The sequence below is a fragment of the Calonectris borealis genome, chromosome 4 (genome assembly GCF_964195595.1).
Source record: "Calonectris borealis chromosome 4, bCalBor7.hap1.2, whole genome shotgun sequence".
Lineage (NCBI taxonomy): Eukaryota > Metazoa > Chordata > Aves > Procellariiformes > Procellariidae > Calonectris > Calonectris borealis.
Window position 1 is genome coordinate 421324 of NC_134315.1, and position 26268 is coordinate 447591.

The 26268-nt window shown below is 52.9% G+C and overlaps 1 protein-coding gene across 7 annotated transcripts in view; it reads left to right on the plus strand.

Annotated features, from left to right (window-relative positions):
• Positions 1–26268, plus strand: part of DCTN1 (dynactin subunit 1) — an 87738-nt gene that overhangs the window by 18168 nt on the left and 43302 nt on the right. For all 7 annotated transcript variants that reach the window (XM_075148274.1, XM_075148271.1, XM_075148269.1 and 4 more), the window contains 3 exons: positions 11208–11456; positions 16255–16333; positions 20314–20345. In XM_075148274.1, coding sequence (XP_075004375.1) covers positions 11229–11456; positions 16255–16333; positions 20314–20345 — 339 coding nt within the window. In that variant the 5' untranslated portion in view covers positions 11208–11228. The remainder of the gene's footprint in view (positions 1–11207; positions 11457–16254; positions 16334–20313; positions 20346–26268) is intronic.

Genomic DNA, 26268 nt, shown 5'->3' on the forward strand with positions numbered 1-26268 from the left:
TGAGGTTCAGTTAGTCACATCTGCACGGCGTAATGTTGTGAGTCTGGCTTCTGGAAGGAATACAATAAATATTCCTTGGGTTATCCGCTATAACGGAGCGAAACACTGGAACTGTCATGCTCAGATGAAACACAGTAGTGACCCAAATCACACTCAAATCACAAGTCAAGTCCCTTGGAATTGCATCCATTTTTCAGTGACTAGTAACCAGTGTCTTCAAATAACTGAGGAAATGGTCTGTAAATGTGTGCAACGCTTTAAGCGGGGGTAAAAATGGGAAAACGCCCTATTTCTGAGTGGTGCCAGGCGGGCAGTCATGCGGAGCAAAGGCTCCTGTTACTGGAGCAGGCGGCAGCCGAAGCGCAGCCCCCTCGCTCCTCACCTGGAGGGGGCTTCTCCCCCAGCCCCGTCCCTGCCTGTCCGGTGAGCGGGGTGAGGAGCTCCTCCTGGGACGGAGGCTTCCTCCCCGCCACCTGCCTGGGCGCTGTCCTGCCGGAGACCGGCCTGGCGCCGCGCGGGCGGTGACGGCTGCTCCGGTGGGTCGGCGTTCCTGGTCGCTGCTCTGGCTGCCCGACCCCCACCGCCTCCCCCGTGCCCCTTCTCGGGGCTGGCCAGCGGTACCCTGCGGTGTAGGTTTGGGAGAGGGGGGGAAGGAACGCTGCCCCCGCTATCAGGGTACGCTAATTTCTCATTTAATGTAATTTAGCAGCTTATTCACCCTTTGGACCGTCGCTGCACGGGAGCGGTGATTGAGCTGTTACAATTGTCCACCCTGATGCTTACACGGATCTCCGGAGGGCTCCCGCCTGGTTCAGAGTCTGTCCGTGGGTGAGTGGCCTCGGGGTGACTCTGGCCTCGCGTACCCCTTCCCTCCTCCCGTGGGCTGGCGTCTGTGGGAGCTTCCTACAGCTCTCTGCTCCTCCACCCTCTTTACTCGCCGTCAGTGTATCACCTCCTGGCTCTCCGTGCCCAAAATTCGGGTATGCGGAGCACCGGTGTGGCCTGCTGCAAAGGCTGGCGTGACCAGAGAGGACGCTCGCGCCTCCTTTGTTCTTTGGGCACTGGCAGAAGAAGACCTTTTGGTCACTGGTGGCAGGGGAAGAGTTCCTGGAACTCCGCCCCACCTCAGATTTTGTCCGTCGCTTTTCCTGGAGACGGAGCCCGCCAGAGCCGCGGGCAGACCCTGCGGCGTGTCAGCTGCAGCTCTCGAGACACGCTCTGCTTCTTAGGGAGAGATCAGTGAGGAGCCGGCACGTTGTACTGCGTCTGGAGACCCGAGGAAGTTCTGGGTTGTGTCACCAGCTGTGGTGTCGGGCTGTTGTGCCCTGGTGTCCCCAAGGGTGACCGTCCCCAAGTTGCCTGTGTCTCTCGCCCCCGCCTCCTTCCTCCGCAGCGGGCGAGGGACAGTGACCGCAGCCGAGAGGAACGGCTGCAGGCGGGCACCGGCCTCCCGGCCCACCACCAGCCTGGCTCTGCCCTTCCACCTCTGCTCGGGAGGGCCATTGGGTGCCCAGCCCGCGGTCATCCGGCTGGGAAGGTAGATGGGAATGCGCTATTTCCAGCTTGGACAGTTTCTCTCCTTTTAAAATTGCGGTAATCACGTTGTCTTGAGTCTTCGTGAGAATACCCGTCTCGGGTTTAGCCAGGCCCATTAGACCCTGGCTCATCTGACAACACGGGAGAGCTGAGGCAAGTCGGAGTCATCAGAGAAGTCAGCTTGACCCTTGCTTCAGTCTGACGTACCGACAGCGGCGCATGGCGAGCTGCAACATGAGAAAAAGCAAACGTGGATCCTGGTGCGTTGTCCTGAGGCAGGAGAGCGGCGATCCCCGGCCGGGGAGCTGGCCCCGTGGCTCACCGGGCTCTGCAGCCCTGGGTCCAAGTCGCTTCTCACGGTTTTGGTCGGAGCAAAGCTGTGTGCGTTACCTAAAGGGTGCTCCCCGGCACTGGGGGAGGAGGATGGTGAGCTGCTGAGCTTAAGACCACGGAGGTGTCGGTGAGCGGCGTGCACTGTCACCCTCACGTTGGAGCACCGCGACTTGTTCTGCTGTCTTATTTCTGGTTAGCTAGAAACAAAAGTTAGAGAGCTGTTGCCTGAAGGGCGTGAAGATGTTAAAAGCTTGTTCTGGGCTCTCCCTTCTTTCCTGAACGTTAAGGATTCGAGAAACATTTCTATTAAAATTAGTGCTGATTGACAAACGGACCTTCAGTGTGTAAGTTTTGATGGGTTTCTGTATTGGCCAGATTTAACTGTAGAACATACAGCACCACCTTAACGTCATCTGTGCTCTTCAGAGGCATGGTTTGATATTAAGCTCAAGAACAGTTATTGAATTTGAGAATGGATATTGCAGCAGTCGCATGCGTGTTTAACGGGATATCTGAGCGGGGTAGTGGTGTGAGATCTGCTTTGGTGCCGAGGAGCGTGGTGCTCCTCAGTTTGAGCGGCAGCGGGTGGTGCTGGGAGAAGCAGGTGGAGCCCCTGGTGGGACACTCATGGTCTTGTGGAACGGTGATTGACATCCTGCCCTGAAAAAAGACGTGTGGGTGAAGGTCTGTGGACGTTTTGTGGGAGCGTGCTGTGATAGCGTTGTACTCTGCAGACTTGGCCTTTCTGCTTGGGTTCTGCGGTCGTGCAAAGAGCCCTTCCCAGGAGTAAGAGGTGTTTCGGTGTTGGTGTGAAATGTTCCGTTGGTTCCCTTTGTAATGGCCGTGACCTGTCACTCCGCCACGGTGTCCACTCTGAGCCTGGCTGCCCCTGGGTGGGTGGCAGTCTGTCCTTCCCGCTCAGAGGCGGACGGACTTGGGACGGCCCCGTTTCTGGCGGGTCCTGGGAAGCTGCAGCCGTGGTGCAGAGCTGCCGAGGGTGGACCTCACTGGGCCCCTTGAAGTCCTTTTCTACCCTCGTGCTGTGTCCCAGCGGGTGCAGGGAGTACAGAGTACTTGCGTACCTCGCCAGGCGTTGTAAAGTAGAGAAACAGACCTTTTTTGCCCAGTTAGCACCACGTCCACCCTGCTGACCCACCCAAACTCCCTCGGTTAATGCTGTGTGGCCGCAGAGTGACGGAAAGATGTTTCGTCATTGCATCAAGCTGACCGCATACAGGTGTGAGCGCGGGCCCTACACCCTGATTTATCCACCGTGTGATTTGGAGAAGATCAAAAGACTTGTAAAAACTGCTCGTAGGAGGTGGGGGCCGAGGTGCTCTCGTGCAGGGGCCGCTCGCCCGCTTCGGGCTAGCAACTGCCTGGGGAGGCTTCATGGCTCCTGCTCAGGAGGAGGAGGAGGAGGAGGAGGAGGTGCACGTCACAGGCAGGTGCTGCGCGTTGCCCGGACCCTCCGAGCCCTGTCAGCCCCCTGCCCAGCCGGGGCTCAGACTCGTCCTCTGCGTTCGGCGCGGGAGCTTTCTGCGTGGGGTGGAGGTGGAAGCGTTTGAGCCGGCAGAGGTTCCCACCCGCGGTTCCAGGGAGCGGCGCCCATCCGTGCCGCGTGCACGTGGCTTTGCAGAAGCCAGACCGTGTGCCTGGCGCGTGCCCGTCTGGGAGTTTCTCCAGTGGTGGTTGCACCTTATTTGACAGGTAAGGCTGTTCTTAAACTCCCCGGCTGCCCTTAACTTCCCGAACTATTCTTAGCAAATTTATTTTTTTGTTCTTTTTCTCAAGTGGGGCTGAGCAGTAACTTACATTGGGAAATCCTTGCGCCGAGTGGATGCGCAGCTTACGAATTTTCCTTTTTAATCAGTCTTGTTGTTGCCATTTTATTCGGGATGGGTTTTGTATTGGTAGAAGTTGTCTTTTAGATTCCCCAAAATCACGATGTGCCGGTGGAGAAGGAGCTTCTGGATTTCCTAAGTGTGATTTGTACCCTCTCAATTTTGTGAATAGTGAGGTCCCACTTAGGAAGAGGAACTGGGGAATAGGGTTGGGGGGGGACACTGCTCCAAAAGTTCCTTGGTGAGAAGGAAAGTGTGTGTGGAAAAAGCTATTCTGAAATGCTTTTTTGCTGATATTACAAATTACGGACTTTCTTGGGAAGGGAGGACACTCGGCACGAGAATACCATTAAATTAATAAACTTTCTATCTGTTTTTCAAAATGAAACCTTATTTGATAGATTTACAAAATTATAATTTGAGACTGAAAACGTGTACCTACTTTTGCCAGATTTAGTTGCATTAACTTTTGTCATTCAGCATTAATGAGATCGCAGACGAGAAGGATGTTAACGACTTGTTTTATTACTTTCTTGTGGTGATGCATACCCATATGTTATTAATTGGCTACTGTGTTAATTATAACATCTAAGGAATGACTTGAGTGACAACCAAACCCTGAGACTGATCCGTGTTCATACAGGCTGAGGGGAGTGACGAGGCAAACGAAGACAAAACTTCTTTGAGATTTTGCTATCGTTAACGAAATCCATTATCTGGCCTTGAAATATCGTTAAATAAAGCTGTTATCTGGAGGTGGAAGGAGGCTTGTGGAGCGGCGGGGGCTCGCTCCAGCAACGCAGCTGCAGGTCCCGCAGCCCTCCCTAAGCCGGACAGCCAGGACTTGGGTGGAGTTTTGGATTGCAGGCTCGCGGCATTCCTGGAGCACGGAAATGCGCGTGGACCTGTGGGCTCTGCCTCTGCACGAGCCTCCCCAGCCCCGTCCCTGGGCTCGGCACAAGCGGCCGTCGCTCTGCTCGGCCGAGGGAGCCTGTCCGCACCGCTGCTGGGACTGCGGGTGCCGGCGCTGCTGGCTTTAAATCCGGCGAACGTGGGCAGCAAAGGTGTGGTGCGTGGACTGCCGGGCCGGTGAGGGCCCAGCTGGGCTTATACAGACCCGGTGAAGTCCTTGCTGTGCCCCTTTCGCGCTGGCCCCAGGTGGGTAGGTGAGAGCAGCGTTGCTTTACAAGTGCCCTCACCCCGCTGGGATACGGGCAGTGTCTGCAGGGAGATGCTCTCTTTGGTCTGGGCAGCGCTTTGCTGGGGAAGAAGTAGGTAAGTGAGGGAAAGGAGCCTTAGCTGATGCTAGTTTGGCTGGTTTTGACTGACGCGGTGTTTCGGCCCTAGAGTATGTTCTTAAGGGGTTTTTTTTGTTTTTTTTAATCAGTTTAATAGTGCTTTGCAGACTTTAGTCCTCTCCTTCTGAAGTGTACAAATAAATGTTAGAGATGGGAATGGATGCCAAAGGCTGAATTTCCTTGGTTTTATTGACCCGCAGCTTTGGGTGAAGTTCTGTTGTTCCTGGGACAGAAACACAGCGATGTGCCAAAGCCAGCGGACACGTTGCAGGAGTAGGCAATACGACGGAAAAAGTGTCCTTCCTCCGGGATTGGACACGTCGTGCTCATTGCAGCTAAGCGCCTGTCGGGATATCCTGGGACACAGCAGCTGGGATAGCTATCTGTGTATCTGTGTGTTTATTTTTTAGGTCAACACCCCCAGTAACGTAACGCCTTTTTATATTTATGACTTGAAGGCTTAGTCTGAAGCTAATGCTGCAGTGATAAATGACCTGCCAGAGCGTACCAAAAGCCATTTATTTACCCAGCTCAGGTCTCTGCCAGCGGAGATGGCCCAGAGGGCCGAGCTCGCCTGCGGGCGCCGGGGCGGCCACGCTCACCGGGGTACGGCACCTCCGCCCTGGGGCGAGCAGGGGCTGGATTGCCTGGGAGGGACGGACGGGCGCCCAAAATGAGGGACAGAAAATATCCGCAGCCCCTTCTCCTGGCTGTCTGTGAGTGCCTCTGTAGAGAAAACTGGGGTTTTATGGCTCCTGGGGGATTTTCAGTTGTTTTACCATGTAAAAAATAACCTTCAATTGCTTTGCCTGTGTGACAGGGTACGTAGAGAAGAAATACAAAGCCCTCTGCCTTACTTGCTAATGAAAATGCTAGAACTCATTTAAAACAAATCTTTAAAAGGGAACGCTACCTGAGTTGGCAATTTTTTTCAAACTACTCAGCAGATTTACAGTAATTTGCATAATTTTGTGTTTTGCTGTCGTAATGTAAATTATTTTGGTCTACCCTTTCATACCGCTACGAGAAGAATCCTGGGTGTCTATTCATAGTCGGGAAAATTGCACATCCTGGAGGCTTTTACCTGCATTTTGATTTTTCCAGTTGCTTGACTGCAGAGCAGCGGCTTTCTGGTGCCAGCAGAGCTGGGGTGTGAAGAGCTTGCCAGGCGCTGATCGGCAGGATGTTTTTACTCTCCTTTTCAGTCAAGTCTGGTGTTAGTTTCTTGCTGCTGCACTAATTGGGTAGCTCGCTGCGATCTCAGGGTGGTTTGGTGCAGGGAAAGGGTCTTTTCTTTCTGTTGAAGGACTGCTCGCTCCTCTGTGGGCATGGAAGGGAGCCGCTGTGGCAGAAAATTGGTGCCGGAGCATATTGCAAGTGAAATGTGGTGGAACTTCCAAACAGGCTGATGGGGCGATTCACTCGTTTGGCTCTGCTGCTAATTCTTAGGGGATGGTCTCTGGAGATGGTTTTGCAAGGAACAAAGATGTGCTGCTTTCTTTATTATGCATCTCTGCTTCATAATTTGTAAAACAGGCCCTGAAGAGCTTTTGTGGTTTAAAAAAAATCGGGAAATTCTTTTTCCATGTGAAGTCCCAGTTTTTCTTCCCTGGAGAATTTATGCGACTGCTGGCGAGGAGGAAAGCGGCACTGAGAGGCCGGTGGTGTGCTCTTCTGCTGTGGCTCCACTGGTAATTGCCCCAGACTGGCAAATCTGGCTTACGGGACTCCTCACCTCCACCTCTGCTGCCTGTCCCTTCCTTGTGGCGGGCGTCTGCCTGCAGCCACACTGAAACCTGCTCGAGAGACGGCGTTTTTGGAAACGGCTGGGGCAGCAGACTTGGGAGGTTGGCCGTCTGTGATGGAGAGCGGGCGAGAGGCTGGGGGAGCCTCGTAAATTGGCTTTGCTGTCAGAAAGCCTGTAATGTGGAGCCATGCTGTGTCCTGTATCTGACTGCTTAAAAATCTGAGTGTTTGGGTTACGGTTAATATGTGCTCTTACTCTGATTATGCTTTGGAAGGGAAGCAAGGAAGACAAGCTCTCCCGCAGCTCGCATCCGAGTGCTCTGCAGAAAGCGTTCCCCAGACGCCCACGTGCAGCCCACAGCACCAAATGCGATGTTGCTGCAGCAGAAATGGTGAAATACTTGGGTTTTGAGGCCGGTTTATCTGGTACTGCTCTGTAGGCTGATGCTATAGGAAACTAAAAAATTAAATCGTTTGAAAGGTGAAAGCCTGGCAGGGTTATCTCTGTGCTCCGAGGCTCTGGTCCCACCCAGTGCAGCTGAGTTGGTTCCTGCAAGTCGTGTAGCTCGTGCTGCGCTCCTCCTGCGGCATCTCCTGGGCTTTAGTCTGCCGGTTCCTGCCCCGGCCGCCTCCTGGGTCGTGAGCGTCTGCTCGGCGTGCTCCTGCCGGCACAAGCGTTTCTGGGTTTGTCCTGCGTCGCAGTCTGTGCTCCTGGCAGTGCAGCTGTGAGAGGGTGTCGGGGAGCATCTCCAGAAGTTACCCGAGAAACGCGCCAGTCTCGTGAGCTGGAAAGTCACCAGTGCAAGCTGAGCCTAAGCTGGAACGTGTCATCATTAAAATAACAAAAATCTAAACACTGCGATTTGAAAAAAAGAGTCTGCAGGACTGGAGCTGAACTTAGCTGCAAGAAAACAGCGTGACACTTTCGCCTTATGAATTGGCAGTAAAGCTGCCTGCCGTCTGTTGACTGGGTACGTTATTTATCCAGTCAGCCAGAGACAGCACGGCGGTGGGGACGTCTGATGCCTTCCGTTTGTAATCTTGCTTCCTTATTCCCTCTGTAAGCACGTTCTGCGTTTTAGCCTTAGCCAACGCATGTTGAAGTCGTGTGTGAGCACTCGTAGAAAGGATTTTCTACTGGGGCTGAACTTAGCGGCAAGAAAACGGCGTGGCTGGATGGCCGGGCCCAGAGAGTTGTGGTCAACGGAGTTAAATCCAGTTGGCGGCCGGTCACGAGCGGTGTTCCCCAGGGCTCAGCGCTGGGGCCGGTCCTGTTCAATATCTTTATCAACGATCTGGACGAGGGGATCGAGTGCTCCCTCAGTAACTTTGCAGGTGACACCAGGCTGGGCGGGAGCGTTGATCTGCTGGAGGGCAGGAAGGCTCTGCAGAGGGACCTGGACAGGCTGGGTCGATGGCCAAGGCCAATGTATGAGGTTCAACAAGGCCAAGTGCCGGGTCCTGCACTTGGGCCACAACAACCCCAGGCAACGCCACAGGCTTGGGGAAGAGTGGCTGGGAAGTGCCCGGAGGAAAAGGACCTGGGGTGCTGGTCGGCAGCGGCTGAACATGAGCCGGCAGTGTGCCCAGGTGGCCAAGAAGGCCAGCGGCATCCTGGCCTGTATCAGAACTGGTGTGGCCAGCAGGAGCAGGGAGGTGATCGTGCCCCTGTACTGGGCACTGGTGGGGCCGCACCTCGAATCCTGTGTTCAGTTTTGGGCCCTTCACTACAAGAAGGACATGGAGGTGCTGGAGCGTGTCCAGAGGAGGGCAACGAAGCTGGTGAAGGGCCTGGAGCACAAGTCTGATGGGGAGCGGCTGAGGGAACTGGGGGTGTTCAGCCTGGAGAAGAGGAGGCTGAGGGGAGACCTCATCGCGCTCTACAACTACCTGGAAGGAGGTTGTAGCCAGGTGGGGGTCGGTCTCTTCTCCCGAGGAACAGCGACAGGACGAGAGGAAATGGCCTCAAGTTGCGCCGGGGAGGTTTAGATTAGGAACAATTTCTTCACTGAAAGTGTTGTCAAGCACTGGAACAGGCTGCCCAGGGCAGTGGTGGAGTCACCGTCCCTGGGGGTATTTAAAAGAGGTGTAGATGTGGCGCTTAGGGACATGGTGTAGTGGTGGACTCGGCAGTGCTGGGTTAACGGTTGGACTCGATGGTCTTAAAGGTCTTTTCCAACCCAGACAATTCTGTGATCACTGAACCGTTAGAACAAGTGTAAGGCCCCTTACCCCGGGCAGCGCCTGTGCCCGGGGAGCCTGGTGACGACGAGAGCCGTGCCCTGCTCCAGGCAGGTGGCACCCGCTGCGGCACAGACCTCATTTCCAGCTCCCGGTGTTTCACGCACCTATAGATCGTACCTGGACTGCAGCCGCCAGAAAGGTAAAATGGCCAACGTAAACCCGGGTGGGTGAAAAGGGAAGCGATTGTTTTTAAAATCACTGAGCAGGAAGCCTTCCATTCAAGTGGTGAATCCTGCTTTTCCTTTAGGCTTCTTGTTTTCTTAGAGTTTTGCTGTCATTTCTTATAACGCTGATTTAAAGCTGCAAGTATTTTGCAGAATATTGTCGCTAGTCGTTCTTACAACTGAAGGGATCCAATATTTTGGTAGACATTTATTTGAGTGTGTAGCATAAGTTTTTAGATTTGAGGTCTTGTTTTTGTTTATTTGCTAGAAAATGGTGATTGATTTTGCTTTTTATTAAAAGACTATTTTGTGCTTTTGATTTCTGCCAATTGTATTTGGATGAAAAGTGGAATTCAGTTTTGTGTGGAAAACTGGCGTCAGGGTCCTTAGTCACAAAACCTCCTGAGCATGATGGGCCCGTTCTGCGTTCAAACCCAACGCATCAGTATGCGAAGGACGGCAGTCATTTGTTGGGTTGTCTGCTGACAGCGGTGATTCGGGTTTCTGCGTGTGCCGGCCAGAAGCTTTCAAAATACCCTTGGTTCTTGGTACCGGTGGAACCTACCTGCCACTGCAACCGCTGAAAACCCCGCGGGGGGTCTGGCCGCTGCTGAAACTCGTCTTTGCACCCATCGGCTTGCGAGCGCCCTTCCTCAGCTGCTTTCTGTGTCGTGGTTTGGGGGAGTGAAAGCAGCCTTCTGTTCTCGTCTGAATAAAGAGTATATTCTTTCACTTAAGCCAAGCCCAGCAGCAATCAAAACAAAATATTTTCTGCACAATAAACAGAACTACTGACAAATGGGATGATGTAAATGCCAAACGTGCTTCATTTTAGAGACCGCTGTACGGACAACGCCGCAGTGTCGGGCTGAACTGTGGAACTTAAACTGAGCAAGACGGTCAAACGTCCCCCTCCCTTCTTAATTGTATTTAAAAGCAGTAGCCTTTTAAAGGCATCAACATTTGAGGAGGGACTATTGGTGTAGCATTACTTTTTAAACAATTAAAAACTTGTAGTTAATTTAGCTCTATGGCAATATAGTATAAACTGCATCTATTTTACTTGGGCTTATTTCAGAGGAGGCGGCTTTGGGGGTGGGGGGAGGATCCCAACCCCTTACTTGTCTGGCCCCCCTTATAAACTTCATCATAAATTACTTAAATTGTAGTGGCCTAAAGTACCTTAATTGAGTTCCTCACACCCATCACCTTACTGATGCTCTAAAAGAATTGATCCACGTGGTTAACTTTGCCTAAAGAGAGGTACGTATCGGGGATGGCAAGCTTGAAGTCTAATGATGCACACTGAAATTTAAATGGGGATTAATGTTTACGATGATAATGCCTTGAAAGCTTGATGAATTTACCACCAACATTTTCCGCTCATGAGCATCCTGGTGGGAAGCACTGTTACAGTCGGTACCCCAGAGTCCTGGCGCAGGGGGGTCCCATGAATGCGGTGGGACACTGGTGTGGGTGGGTGGTCTGACTCGGGCTGGTGGTGGGCCACCATGTCCGCTTAAATCCTGACTATAAAACGGGGTAGGAAAGTAAACTGTATCAGGAATGTGTTTTCTGTTCCTGAGCGTGTAATGCAAGAGCCCGGAGAGCTGTGGGCAGTTTCTGATGTAATGAAAAAAGGACGGAGCAAGTATAGGTTAAGGCAAATACGACTGCGCTAACATCTGCTACCTCACAGTTTTGTTTTGTTTTTTAACCCAAAGCTTATAAAAAACTTAGAAATTGGGTTTGTGAGTCTGGTGTGTCTATTAAAAGCTAAAAGTAGTAGTTAATAGTGGTTTTGCCATTGTTTGTGATTCCTGTTTGGCAGCTGTAACGGAAGGAATTATCTTTTGCTGGCTCCCGAAAAGAAACGGTGGCGGAGGTGAAGGGGGACTGACCCCTCGGGCTGCGGGTGGCCCCGTGCAGAGCCCGGGGTGAGGGGTGCTGGAGGGGAATGAGACAGCCGATGTCCGAGCCACGGGTCTGTCCGTCTGCACCAGCTGTGTTTAACTTGCTGTGCTTCTCCTCTCTGTCGTCAGGCGTCCAGCACCGGCACCAGGATGAGCGTGGAAGCGAGCAGCAAGCCCCTGAAGGTGGGCTCCAGAGTCGAAGTCATCGGGAAAGGGCACCGCGGTACCGTGGCTTATGTCGGTGCCACCCTGTTTGCCACGGGGAAGTGGGTCGGAGTCATCCTGGATGAAGCAAAGGGCAAGAACGACGGGACCGTGCAGGGCAGGAAATACTTCACCTGTGAAGAAAACCACGGCATCTTTGTGCGGCAGTCACAGGTACGCTTCCCTCCGCGCGTGCCCTGCGATGGCCTCTGCTCGTCTCGGGTATGTGTGGCTCATGGGTTGCTTGGTTAAATAGAGGAAAATGGCCCTTTGCACCCCGATGGGGAGAGGTAAAATAAGTTTCCTTTGCTCCTGGGACTCTCCATCTTCCATTGTGCGAGGGAGCAGAACAGCTCCAGAGGCAGACAGAAGCCTCGCCCGGAGGCTGAGCTCCTGCCGGAGCTGTGGTTTGTTCCAGTCTGACACGCAGCTTCTCTGCACGTTCCATTGAGTGTTTTGATTAGCCCAGTTTATGGGGTCATCGTGAAATATTTTCAGATGAATTGGGTGAAAAAAGTTTGGTGAATTCCAGAGAGCGTGGAATGCTTTTATTTTGCCTCCAAAAGGAGGAGTAAAGTCTGCCTGCTGTCTGCTGCCTCAGAGTTATCGGCTACAGCATCGGTAGGAGATGAAGTCTGAGACCAACGTCTGGGTGTTTACCTGGAAGTAAAGTCAAAGAATTTTAATTAAATAATGTTTACCTTCAAGTATATAAAACGCCTGACTCGGGTTTAGTTGTTGAGATTTGCTATTCATGTACCATAGGCAGGAACTAGGAGCTCGTTTATACGCAAACAAGTCTCTTCCATTTTAATTTCCTCTGTGTAATCTTCAAACAGCACAAGCGCAGAAAAGCGATGCTGCTCTTGAGTCCCGCAGGCTGGTGTGCTCCAAGCACCGTGTCAGGGTGAGAGACGTTCAGCTCCTCTCCTCCTTCCTTGGCACAAAACGACTGTTTTAAGTTCGACCCTGTAGCACCTCGGCCGCAGAGCGCAGGGGGAGCTCCTTTCCACTCCCGCTGCCCCACCAGACTCGCTTCCAGGACGTTGGCAGTGGGCGACTGAGGAAGCGTGGGGGAAGCTGAACATGAAATAAGGGGATTTAGGAGCAGGAGTCCTGGGGTGGATCCCAGCATCCTCTGTCCTGGCCATCAGAAGGGCCTTTAGGTCACGCATGGTCAGAGGGCATGGTAATGGTTCACCGATAAGAAGTGAATGCTCTCCGCTGGCCTGTTTCGCTGGGAATCATGGACCTGGCTTCCTTGGTCCATCGCTCAGCCTCGCCTGCCAGCTGGAAAAGTAAATACGGAGTTTACAGTTAGAAGTTTTGGTCCGCAGGACCAGGACGCGCAGCTCCCGGACCGGTAGCTGGAGAGGAGCTCAGCACGCAGGGCAGCGTGTTGGCAGGTCTCTGCCCGTCAGGCACTTGTGAAAGCCCAGCGCTGGCAGGCCGGGGCCAAGGCGCGGGCAGTTACTGTGCTCCAGGCGTGGCCTTCTGCACCCGTCTGGTGACGTGCAGCGGTACAGGTGTGACCCACGGTGCTGGCGAGGGCAGGTCAGCGTTGCTGTGCTCACCCGGGGCCTTCGGAGGAGTTTCCATCTCGTCTGCTGGCGACGGCAGGGTGGTGGTGGAAAGGTTCCTGTGTGTGGCTTTGCACGGGGGTGTTTGTGGGTCAGACTGAAGGGTGCTCTGTCGTGTCTTCTCCTGCGACTCCAGACCCGCTGGGTTGCAGACGCCGGCCCGGGGGAGCTGTGTGCAGGAGGGCTGGGGCTCCCTGCAGGGTCCGACAGCCGCTCTCGCTGCGCTTCCCCTTCTCGCTTTGGAACGGTTGGGTCTTTGTCTCGGGTGTCCCCAGCTGAGGAGCACACCATTTGCTTAAAAATAAGCTGCTTTTCCACGGTGATGGTGAGTAGTTTGTCTCTGCCCTCTCCCCGCTGCGAAAGAGCAAATCCCCGGCGTGCGCGGGCAGAGAAGATGCACCGGTGCCAGGAGCGCTGACCGTCCCCTGAATCTGCCACCTGTGTGGAAAGGTGGGCACAGGGGAGCGCAGTCTTTGAGGGGCGTATCCAGCACGGATTGCAAATGGCAGCAATTCCTGTGCCTGCCTTGTGCAGCAGCCGCCAAATAGGCGCAGGGCCATGGCTCTGCGCTCTCCAGCCTTTTTCTCCGGCTCTTACTGCGGAGCACAGCTTCCCAGGGGGCTTCCAGCACCGGGGCTTAGCGAGCCGGGGAGTCAGCCTGCACCAAACCGGACCAGCAGAGGTGGTGGAGGAAGCTGCCCAGGGCGTGGGCGGCCGGTCACCTGAGTGACCGTTACAGTTTGGGCATTAATTTTTCAAAAACTGGGTTTCAGATATAAATGGAAAATGGCAGGATTCCCTTTCGGCAGAGTTACTGCTCTGCTTGTGCTCTCCGCTGTAAATCTGCCTGCTGCTCCCTCCCATATTTCATTTCTAGGTCTCCCCAGCATAGCGGGTGGCTCTCCTGTGGTTACGCACGGTGTCAGACCACTGGATGTCAATAACAAATCTTTTTTTTAAAAAAAATCTGTCAATGAGAAATGTTTTTCTCATTGCTTATGAAGCAGATCACCTGCATCAATACAAGCACATCTTGTTAAACACTTGCAAAGTGTTTTTAAGAATTGCCAAGATTAAGTAACTTTCTCTTCTTCCCTGCATTTAAAAATACATCTCAAAAAATGAGCACCGGTAATACCAGCATCAATAAAGCCTAGCAGTATTCTTAGTCTTTTAATTTATTTTGGAGTTTCAGCTTTAAAAATATACTGATGGGAAAATTTCAAAGATTTTAGGTAAATTTTTTTTTCTATTTCATACAATCATCAAAGTAGATCCCGCACAGGGATTTGATGCTGTGCTTTAGCTATAACAAAGTGCTCATCTCCCGGGGAAGGATCAAGCCCACGCGATGCGTCTGCTCCAGACCATTGCCGGCTGCAGCGGAGGTGTGCGTCCAGCAGTGCCTTGCCTTGCTCAAAGGGAAGAAGCGCCAAACGAACGAGTGATCACCAAACCGGCTCTCACGGCTGCGCCTGTGCTTGGAGCAGCATCCCACGGGAGAGCGGGGGGGTATCTCCAGCTGAGACTCTACGTGTGGTAGCTCTGGGGACGTTCATGTCTCCCGGCGGAGTCACCGTCCCGTAGCTGTGTCACGTTGTCCCCTCGGTGTCCTGGTCCCCCCCCGCAGCCTCCTGGGTGTCCTGGAGCAGGAGGGGAGGGAAGGGGGCTGTGGGGAGCTTGGAGCTCGGCAGAGCTGTGGTGGAGGCACTCGCCGCCTCGGGCTGCGGGACGGAGCCGTGCAGAGGGTGGGTGCCGCGGAGGGGCTGTTGTCTCTCTGCTTCTGGCCATCCGCTCCCCGCTTGTTTCCCCTTGCCCGAGGGCTGCAGCACTGTTCCGAGCAGCTGTGTCAACACGGACAGGCATTTCCGACCAAGCGTTCGCTCGTTATCGTTTGGCAACCTTAACATTTTGCCTGCCTGGGACTTGTATTTGGGCTAGTGCTTTTGAACATGAGTATTTTGTTTATGGTGTGTGGAAAGATTATCACTGATTTTGACATCCAGTGGAGCTGCTTTTCTGCTCCTGCTTGGCAGAGGAGTTCATCAGCTTAAACCTGCTGCTGCAGCACATCTTGTACCTCACTGCGCTTCTCCAGCCTGACCCAAAAGCAAGCCCTGTTCTGGTTCCTGCCACCTCCTTGTTGTTAGCCGTCTCCCAGCAAGTCTGGCGTTGCCACCTGAGTCGTACCTGGTGGGGAACCCCAAGACCGCTCAAAATCCCACCCTCGGTTTGGATAAACTCCTGTGCACGACCGGGTGCAGCAGATCCCCCGGGATCCCCTTTCCATAGGTTTTGTTGTGCTGCTGTGTTTAGCGAAAAGTTGTGAAAATGTGTGCGTTGCCAAGTCGCTGCGAAGGTCGGGGGCGCCTGGCTGTGTCAGGCACCCGCTTTCGGCGTGATCGAGGGGCGCTTGCCTCGCCCTCGCTTTTAAAACCGTGGTTTGAGTGTTCTCAGCATTGGTACAGTTGTCGTGATTTCTGTGGTATAGTTTTGCTCAGTCCTCTTGCTTCTTTTAATTTAAGAGTGTGGTCCTCGTACTTGGGCATCTTCCCAAAATAGAAACTGTGGCTGACAGGTTTACAGATTATTTTTAAACTGAACTCCCAGGCTTAAAGTTTTCATGGAACGGCTCAGGCAAATACCTGTCAGTAACGATTCAGGCAATGTTGATCTTCTAAGGTGAAGGGATGGTTCTCAAGAAGTGATCGAATCCTTTCCAGCATTGTTTTCTATATTCATCAGGCAGAAATGTGTGCAAAAATAGTTAACAGAGAGATAGCCCTAAACCTTCAACCCTTGGAGAGCTTAACCCGGCTCAAACCTGAAAGCATTCCTGGCTGTGCCTCCTGGGGTTCCCTAGGGAGCCGGGCAGCTTTCAGATTAGAAAACCAGCACAAACCCCGCTCTGTTGGCTGTGTTGCGTTCTGAGTCACCCAAGCTCTCTGCTTCAGAGAAAAGCAGTTTTCCTTATGAAGAGAAAGAAGAGTTTTAAAATAATTCTTGCTAAGACAACACACAAAAAATAAAAATTGAGCTTTCTATCAAGTGTCAGTAACTTAAAACAACTGTCAGACCAAGGTTCGTGAACTGATTGCTGTGTAGAGTGATCATGGAACTGTTAAAGATGTTCTGGGCTGTTGTTTTGACTTTATATGTGAATGTTCTTTATTCCCTATGTGAGTAAAGAATATTTTGCTGTTTTCAGGAAGCCTGTGGAAGGAGGATGGTTGGATACCTGAGCTTGAATGACTACATTAAAAATCTGTGCCAAAAAAATGCAGTCTGCACCGTTTAAATCTGCTACCAAAATGGATCTGTTTTCTGATCACATTCTGCTTATGGTTTGGTTGGGGTTTTTTTTGTAGTAATAGTTGTTATACTTTTTCCAGATCCAGGTCTTTGAAGATGGAGCTGATACAACGTCCCCAGAAACACCAGAATCTGCTGCCTTGAAAGTCCCCAAAAGAGGTATGGCAGGTCCAAAACCTCGTCTCTCCCTTGGTCTGGACCAGGCGAGGTTCCACTGCTGAACGGGCGTCGGGGGTCCCTGCGCTGGGGCAGTGGGCGCCGGCGGCCGAGGGGTGACAGCGTGTATTCCAGGGCTTCTGTCCCCGGTTCGGGTACACGCTCGCCTCCCCCTGGCACATCCACCTCTCCCTTGTCCTCTCCGCAAGGTCCTACCTAGTTGTGGGGATCACAGAGGGAAGCACCGCATGCAGAAGTTGCTCCAGGCAGCTCTGTCCTTACCGTGAAAGCCTGTCTGGTGGGAAGCAAGTGGGGAACCCTTCCTGGAGGGGTGGGGACCCCTTCCTGGAGGGGTGGGCACGTGGAAGGAAGACTTGAACTGCTCTGACGCTGTGAAATTGCGGCTTACAGGTCCCTAGCCGCTCGAGGCTGTGCCTCATTCCCTCTCTGGCAGTGAACGCTTTCTGCTCGGCGTCGAGCATTCCTTCCACTTTTCCCCTTGTCAGGCCGCGCTGCAATAGCTCGCTTTGTTTGGTAATTCGTGGGTTGCTCTTTTTTCCTTCTGACGGACTTGCCTCCCTTTGAGGTCTGTTTTTGTTGAGTAATTATTTAGTGGTGCACTTGGGGATCTAGGAGCTTGCGGAAAAAGCTCTGATAGCTTCCTGTCCTGGACGGTCTGTTGGCGACGTGTGCCAAGCTGGGGATTTCTTGTGTGTGAAGCGTTTGTGGAACACATGCTTAACGGCTCAGAATAGGGTTGGGTTTTTTGTTGTTTTTTTTTTCCCCTCTCCCGACCAGTAGAAATTAAAATTCTCCTTTATTTAGCAAAATGAAATCTACCCTTCAGCTGCGTAAAACGTGCCCAAAGGCATCAGAAGGGGGTGATGGTCAGCCTGAGAAGTGGAGCGTTCCCATGAGACCTTAATTTTGTCAGTCCTATGAGTGGAAGGGAAATTTGAACTGGTGTTCACGTCCCTTGGCCTTCTGCCTTCGCCTTCTCCTGCAGGGAGCTCCGGGCTCCAACAGCTCGCTGCCGCAGCGGAGACCTTGGGTTTGGTACAGCCCAGCCACTTCAATTCATTTCTGCTTTGGATCCTCCAATTAGCATGTGCAGCTGAACAGGGAAACATTTAAAGCAAGCCAGTTTTAATTTAGGGGTGGGGTTTAATGCAAAAAAAATAGAAACTTTTCTGCTTAGCATATTGATGCGAGTGTTGTTTTCCCAGAGTGCTAGAGAGCCCAGCCTTTCATGTGCGACTTCAGCCTGTTCTTTGTACGTGCTTGATATTAATAGTAAATGTTTATATGACCTTTTCACTCTTTCTCAATTCAGCCTTCCCAGCTGAAAATTCAGTTTTCCGTGTTGCAATTCCGTACTTGTTTAGGATAAGGTGCTTGTGCGGAGCTGTGCAAGCACTTTTTCCCCGCTGCTCCTCTAGGTCTGGGCTTTCTGAACGCGTTAGTGACATCGCCCCTTTGAGTGCTGAACCTGCGCAGAAGCCTTCCAGCGCCGGGAGTCTGCTCTCGTTGTTCCCATCCCTCAGTTATAGGAGCTGGGGAGAAAGGACAAATGCTCTTTAGACCCTCACTTAACGTCCTGAGAGTTCAGCAGCAGCTGATGCTTCCCTGAGCCAGCAGACGGGAACAAAGAGACCAGAAATACATTAACTACACGGAGGCAGGGTAGCCTTGGAAAAAGCAACAAACCAAACCTCCGGGTTTAGCATGGCTCTTCAGCAAATGTTGCTGCCTTTTCATTTCACTACATCTCTCTGTGTCCGTGCGATGAATCTTTAAATCCTGTGCCATCTCCCCTCTCATTACTTGGAAGTCTTTCCAAGGCTCTGATCTCCGCTGTCTACTGCAGAGCTGTCTCTGGTTCTTCTAAAACCTTTGTCTGGGGCGACCAGCAGTGACTGCAGCGTGCGGAGCTGTATGGCTGCTCACTCGCAGCACACCGCTGTCATATTTTCAGTACTGCCTCTGCTTTCTCAGTACGCTCTGAGGTTGGTTGTTGCTGCCCAGCAGCGTTCACTGAACTTCTACGGTGATGCTCTGGCCCCTTTTCCCCAGCCGCTGGTTCTTCCACTCAGGTACAGACATGAATAAAACACAGGCGGTTCGGGCTTCCCCTCCTGGTCTGCAGCGTCAGCGTTGCTTCCCCTGCCTCTTGCGCCCGTTCCAGGGCAGGAGCCCGCGAACGCCATGCGGGAGGGGAAACGGGTGCGTTTAGCTCAGGTTTGGGGGTTGCAGGGTGGCGTCGCCAGCGTTTGCCACGGCTGTCTGCAGGCAGCCGGGCGGCTGGCCTCGAGTGCCATGAAGGGACACTTGTACCGTGGAAGGGCATTGCCTGCGGGGGTGGGACGCGCTCACGGGCTGGGGTCAGTCGTTGATGGGTGAACTGGTGAGCCAGGGGGCCGTGCCAGAGCCGCGCTGGGTTGGGACGGGCAGCAGGGGCACGGCGGGTGGGGACCAGCCCCCTCGGGGTCCCGCGGCGGGAGGAGAGGGACGCAGGCTCGGTGTTGGCCGCGATGCTGGTCGGTAGGGGTGCAGGCGCTGGGATGCGGCTGCTTCCAGGGAGTTTCCATGGAAACGGCAGCGCCGGCTGCTGCAGTCTGACTGCGGTGGGTGATGCAGAGATTGCTCTTCCCGTCGGTCCAGCACCTTCCTCTCCCAGTCTAGCAGAGGTGTGGGGTACGCAGCGGAGGCGGCTCCTATCTTTTATTTATGAGACACCTCTGCAGCATTTACTGTTGGGGTGATCAGTGCCACAGCTGGAAATATTAAACCCTGGTGGAATTGCAGCTGGGAGAGGAGGGGGGCAAGCAGCCCCCGTGGCTGTGAGCTGCTCGTGGACCCACCAGACATTCAGAAATGGAGCAAAGCGTGTAATTTAGCCAAACCTGCAGTGGTTACTGCGTCTCTGATGCACGTAAGCCAAGATTGTGCAATCTGGTTTCTCCACACTCATGTACGTGGCACTGCCTGTGCTGTCCGACTGTGCACACCGATAATCCAGAGATCAAATCCTGAATTCGGGGGCGGTGGGTTTGTGTGAGCGCTGGCGCTTAGCCCGGTGCTGACACCTGACGTCCTGCCGTAATGGCCAGGCTCTGTAACGGGGTGCTTCGTCGGCCCTCTGTGAGGGTGACGAAATGGGAGCAGCTCCTAACAGCCGGCACCCCACGAGTTCAGCGCCCTGGGGAAGGCCAGCGGCTGACCTGTCGGCAGATGTTCCTGGTGGCCACCCTCGTGCAGGCGGTTTGCTCTCTGAGAAGTGGGAAGGACCTGTCTGCTGAGCTTGAGACCTGTCAGGGCTGTGGGTTTGGGGCTGTGGATGCCCCTCTCGGGGAGGTTTCCTGGGCTGAGGTGGGGAGCAGAGGGAGCAGAGCTGCAGCCAGTCAGTTTGGGAATGTGTCTGAGTGGTCTCTTGCACATCTACCTCGTGCATGTTCAGATTCCTGACCGCCTACGGACCGGGATGGAAACCTTTTATTTTGCTGTGTGAAGTAACTGGTCTCTGGACCTGTATTTCTGTTGATACCGCATTAGATTCTCATTTGGAATCCAGCTGGTGAGAAGTGGTCGTACGGACCGCTGGACTGCCGTGCTTTCCCAATAGAGAGTGCTCTGAAGGCGACTCAGGGTTCTCTGAATTGCAGTAATTTATCTCAAGAAAAGCAGCGTAGCCTGACCTAGTTCCAACGCACATGTCTGAATGTTTGGCTTTCTCAGACTGTGCCAGCGGGTCTAATAAGGGAGTCCCTGTTCCTCCAAGCCCATACCCCATTGTACCACCGTTTCCTAGTGTATCCAGAGCTGTACGGACTCTGCTTCACGCCCGCTTCCCTAAGAACACGCGTAAATGGTCCTTTCACTCTGCCTCGACACGTGCTGGGCTGCAGAGACACTTGGTATGCAGGTCAGGCCAGAGGCGTCCTTTGGGCCAAAGCTCATGGTTCTGTTTCTGTTTTTCTTTACAGATTCCCTGGACGCCGCCAAAGCCAGCAAACTGGTGAGTGCTGAGCCCGTGGCTCTGCAGGCTGCCGAAACAAATTCCCTTTGCAGCGTATGGTTACTGGAAGCGGCAGACTTGCACATGCCACTCTTGATTTTTCTTCATTAACTTTTATCACCTCTCCAAAAGCTCCGTTTTTCAACCCTGCGGTAAAAGCGCGTGGAGACACACACATAGGCAAAGCGTACAGGAAGGGCAGCCGGCCTGTCTCTTACTTAGTCCTTCCAGTTCTGTGCTCTATAATAAAAATGCCCGTGGTAAAGTGCATTTCTTCTGAAACCCATGGGAAACAAGGCCATATAAGAAGTAATTTTCAACTAATGACCAGCAGCCAGTAAGTTACCGAGGAATAAAACCCCAGCACAGTTTCCTGTATTACACATTTTATCTAAATTCAATCAGTATTGCAACATTCACGCCCTGCATGCCTCTTGGCTGTGTTCCTTTAAGTAATGACCCTTACATCCTGCCGTAAGAGTATGCTCCTCGGGGTATTTGAAATTAGCTTTCTCTGGCTTATACGTATGGCTTACAGAGAAACGGTGCATGCTTCTGAGTGTCTTTATCCAGGAATCTCAATGGCTCTTGAGGCATAAATGGGTACATGTCGTATCCAGAGGTGACGGGTATTTCCTAAGGAACAGAAAACTGGAGCAGGTACCTACCTTCAAAGCTATCTTTGACCCCCAGACAAGCACAATTAAGTAAGCACTTAAGGTTAAAAACACAAAAATGGCCACGCATGTATATAGATACGGAGGAATCTGGTGGTGCTGGGCGACACAGCGAGTTTGGTTTGTGCGTGCTTTGGGATAGAAGCTGGATGTTTCTCAGGTCCGTCCTGCGCGTAGGCAGCTGTGGAAAAGAAAACGGCTCCTCTGGAGATAAGGGGCTTCTCCACGGTGCCCTCTTGTGTGCGTGACGCCTGCGGTTCTGCGTTAGGGCGGCTTGCGAGCCCAGACTCATGCTTTGAAGCTTCAGCTAATTACCAGGAGCGGGAAGACTTTTCCCCACCTCGACGCAGAGCCGCGTGCTGGGTCCCGGTCAGCCTGTGCGGCTGGGGGTGCTGATGGAGCAGCACTTTGAGGTGCTCCGGGGGGCTGTGCCTCGTCGAGCTGACTGCCAGAGTAGAGGGCGGAGAAGAAATCCCCAGCCTTGTATTAAAGGGATTTGGAGGATTTTGCAGGGATTGCCTTTTTCTGCTGAGTGGGGCATGACTTACCTACCAGCGTGTCTGGTCTGAGTGGTTTTTCCGTTGCAGGGCCTCTGGCACCGGTGGCATCTTTTCCCCTTGTGTTCTCTGCCTGTGGTGCATACCATTTAGTCTCCTGCTTTAATTATACACTGGAATTAATATGCGAGTTGCTAGGTGAAACTGAACGGTGTGCCTTGTAAAGGAGGTCAGACCAGACGATCCTTCCTCAAAATAAAGGCTGCAGAAGGGAGTCGTGAAGCATTGGAAGAAAAAGTTAAAAATTGTTTCAGAACATTTGTAACGAAAGATAAATATAATATTTATGAAGTGAAAAAAATCTTAGTGTTCATGAAATCAGGATGCTAAAGCAGTAATTGTTCTTTAAATTCTTCATGCTGCTCACATTCTGAGAAGGCTGCAGAGAAGGAGATGAACCAAAAGGGTTTGCACCCAGCACGTTTAAGAAACCCCAGATTAAATCTCTAATGGTACCTTCTGTCTGTAAGCATCACGGTTTTTTTTTTCTGCTTGAAAAAGTTGAGAAGTTGGAAGCAAAACGTTTTGGTAGATGGAGCTCCGTGCTGTTCTGGGCTGGGGATGCTGCTGCTTGACGTGCTGCTGAGCCGTGGGGTATTCGGTCTGGTTTGTCGCTATGGAATAAGCTAGAGTTCAAAATTAACACCCTGCCACCTTTCAAATCCTGTCTGTGTGTGTCAGGCTCCCGAAGGTAACTTGAGTGATGCCACTGTGACAGGCGTACACAGATTTGTCATCTGCCTTGCGTGTTAGAGACAGGCAAATTCGGGCTTTACTGTTTGCCTGCCTGGATTGCACAGCTCCTCCCAGGAGCTGCCGCAGCTGCTGCCTAGAAACGTGGAAGTTAGGTGCCGGAAAAGTGCTTTGAGCCACTTGCCCAGCGTTTCAGCCCGAGCAGGTATCGCTGGTGAACGTGCAGCTCGCAGGCTGGCTGCCTGTCGAACGCAGGGTCCGCAGAGCGGGTTGGGTTGGTCCTGCAGTCCGTGAAGAGTCCCGGTCTCCTGCGTGCAAGAATGATCAAACACCGAGGAGCCTGGCTTGGAGCCAGCGTAACAGCACACTGCGGGAGGGAGCAAAAGCACCTCCGGAGGCGCTGCCGGTGCCTCCGAGAGGCAGAGCGCCTGCTCCTCCCCGAGCGGCTGCAGCGATGGGAGGCAAACGAACGCCCGAGGCTCAGCGTTTACCTCGTGCAAAGCCTGAGCTCTAGGGCAAGTGTTCTCCAGCATCACTTCTCGTCCAGACCTATTAGAGTGCTGAGGTTATTTGCTGAAGGTGATGCTGAGACATAGTCAAGCAGCAGCAGTCGGGGGGGGTTAGTGTGAGTAACTCCGGGGGGAATCCCGTCTCGTGGTGGGGGAACCCCTCTGCGTGCAGGCTGTGGTGTTAGTGGAGCCTGAGCCATCAGGAGTGGAGAATTCACGACAGCATGGCAGCAGCCTGTCCTTCCCAAGAAGGGCCATCTCCTGCCCCTGGAAAACCGGCCGAGCTCCCCAGACCCCGAGGTGGCTGCAGGAGAGCGCTGCGGTTGGTTGTGGTCCTCTCGATCCTTTTTTGCCTTATCCATACGTGTGTTGGCTTGACTACGTGGGGACCATTGTCACAGTTTGTCTAAGGAAGAGCTGCTATTTTCTGAGTGTAAAACTTCTGCCGTGCAGTATTTTGGGTGATTTCCATCTTGAACGTGTGCTTACGGCTGCTGCAAAAGGTGTTTTCTGTGCTACCGCATCATGTTCTCTGAAACCAGAAAATCAACCAAGAACTCTTGATTTCCTTAGACCCTCCTGAAGGCCAGCTCTGCAGCTGCAGCCCGGTGGGAGGCTGCGGGCACTGCTGCGTGCGGCGCGGGAGCATGGCTTTCTGGAGGCTGCTGCGGCTCATGGGTGGGCTGCCGTGTTCTGGGTGCAAATCCCACAGAAATGGGAGCGCCTCTCATTTCGCTGGCCCTTCCCTAGCCGCCGTTGGCTGACGTATCGCTCGCTCCTGTTCACGAGGGCAGGGTATCGAGCTGGGCGCCTTCGAGGCAGGACTTGTCGGCTCTGCGTTTGCATCTTCCGAGAAAGGTGAAAACCAAGGAAAGTCAGCATGGGCTTTCTTGGGAGGTGGGCTGGCTGGAGAGCAGGTGAGGCTGGCCTGCGCGGCCGGGGAGTCCCGTGGATACGAAAATAATGACGGCTTTGCAAGAAGGCGGCGTAGAGGTACCGCTGGATCTGGCCTGGGTTCTCCTGCTCTCCTAGCAAATTGCTGCCCAAAGCACCGGAGAGCCCGTCCCTTCCTGGATGCTACCGGCAGGTCTCGAAGCAGGCGTGGGGAGCGAGATCCCCGCGCCTGCTTCGAGACCATCATCCCTGGTGCCCTCTCCCCCTTCCTCCTGCATCCTGGGAGATCCTGGCATCGAAACCCCAACTCCTTCAGGGCTGGACCCGAGAAGCTGTTACCTCTGCTCCAGCGGGGCTTCTGAAAATGGGGAAAAGAGCTTCTTTCTCCTGGGTGGAGGGGGCCCTGAGTGGCAAGAAGCTGGAGAAAGTTTCCAGCACGCTTTGGATGAAATGCAATTTCTTCCCAGCACAATTGCATAAACTCCCTGCTGTCACAAAAAATCATCCTTAGGGCAGCAGCCAAGGCAGGGCTTTGCCTTGGTGTGATCGAGAATTGCATTTTAAAAGCAAAATATCATGTTACTGTAAGTTGTGAGCGGTCTTTATGACCTGAGGCGTGGTGGAAGTACACCCACAAGAAATGTGGAAAAAAAAAAAAAAAAAGTAGTTGGGTACAGCAGCTTCTTCCCTTCGCAGGGATCCCGTGTCTGATCCAAGGCGGGTCGGTGTGGGAAGTGTTTGTGGGAGCTCACTTTGGGGGGGGATCCCTCCTCCCCAGGGATTCCAGGTTTCAGTCAGCTACGCACGTTGGTTAACTCTTCTTTGCAAGTGCTGATGGCTACCATTAAGTGAATTTATTTTCCTTTGAATATGTCCGGGCACCTCAAAAGATTTTGTGCTGGAGGAGTAGAAGGTGGATCAACGACACTGGAGTAAAGCTCATAAATCAGAGGGTTGAAAACAAGCTCTGTTCTCTGCTTTCCTCTCTTAAGCCATCTTACGTTTGTTTAAATTTACCTGAATGTGTTTTCCTTTCTGATTGTACGTATTTTTGCAGCCCAATGACTTCATTGAGACGTCTCCTCTTCCATGAATAGCTAGCTCTGACACTTGCGATGTTTGAACAGAAAGCAGATCGCTTCTTATCACCACTGTCGATATGATGTGAGCTCTAACTTTGTTCCCTTTTATTCCCTCTTCATGCAGCGTGGAGTGAAACCTAAAAAGGTGGTGCTTTTTTGACACTTAATCTATGTGTTGCCGAGTCTCCTGGCCGCATGAAAGGCCCTCCAGTGCATCCCAGTTCATTGTCACCCATTGCCGCTGTGCCTCCATCGTACCGTTGCATGTCTGCTCATTGCATGCGCTCCCCTTCGCCAGCCCCCCGCTTGCTCGGAGGATGGGAGGTAAATGCAGCACAAGCGGCTGCTTCTGAGCCAGACCGCGGCGTGGGGGAAAGAGCCTGCATTGCGGTATCGCTGCCCCGCCGCTGCTGGAGGCTGGCAGCCCAGCTTTGTGCTCAATTGTGAGATTTTTCTGCTGTTCCAGTTAATCGCGTCGGGTTTTCAAGTCGGTGCTTGGTGCCGGTTACTGTGTTACCCGTGGGCTGTGCCCAGCGTCGCTCCCGACAGGTCTGCGCGGAGTTTTCACGTCAACTGACTGTAAGTCTGGGACACGGAGAGGCGGCACGCACAGCACTGCTTCCACCTGCAGGACCGGCTGGCGCACCTCAGCCTGGCTTTCGCCGCCCTCTGCCTTCTCTTTCCCTTCACTAACGTTTTAATAGAGTGCATGTTCCCCGACCGGTGGGTGTTGGAAGTACCAGCTACACGCTGAGTGCTTTACGTGCTGTGGGAAGCATAAGCCGTGCGCCCTCACGCTTACTGGCCGACGTGGGAACATTTAAAACTCTACATTTGTTTCGGTAACCAGGTGTGTTATCACAAGGCCGCTATGCGGCCCGTTATCGACCAATATATAGCAGTTTTCTAAACAATACAAGGTAATGCTGCATAAAGAATTTTCTCATGAGCAGTTTTAATCTGTAGCTGAGCAGTGGTAAAACAGGGAGCCGCTGTAGCGAAAGAACAAAGCCCAAGAGTTTGGAAAAAGATACCGTGCTGCTGAGAAGTGTGCTTGTATGTGGTACTTGTCCTCTCCTTGGGCTACGCCTTCCCGTGCTTCTCCCAGGGTAGGAACACCCCACCACCAGCTCGTTCGTAACACTTATCAAAGCCAGAAATCTTTTGTATTGCTTATTACCAAAATGAACTAAAGCTACAAAGGTCTTGGCAAAGAATTATCATTTCCCGTAGGCTGTTTGGGGAATATTTTTTTGCCGTGGAAATCTTGCCAAGAGAAAAGCAAATCTGGCCGTTCGAGACTTGGAACAGGCACAGCACGAGCCCTAGAGAGAAAGTGATACAGTACCTGCTTAGTCGGTGGTATCTTCAGCGCACCTTTTGTTTCCAGCTGCTTTCATTTCGATTTTTGGGTGGAGAGATGATCCACACAGCAGCATTTGTCCACAGCAGGTCCAGAGGTGAGGAGCAGTGCAGAAGCATAAGGAGAAGCCGCTGAGACACTGTAGGGG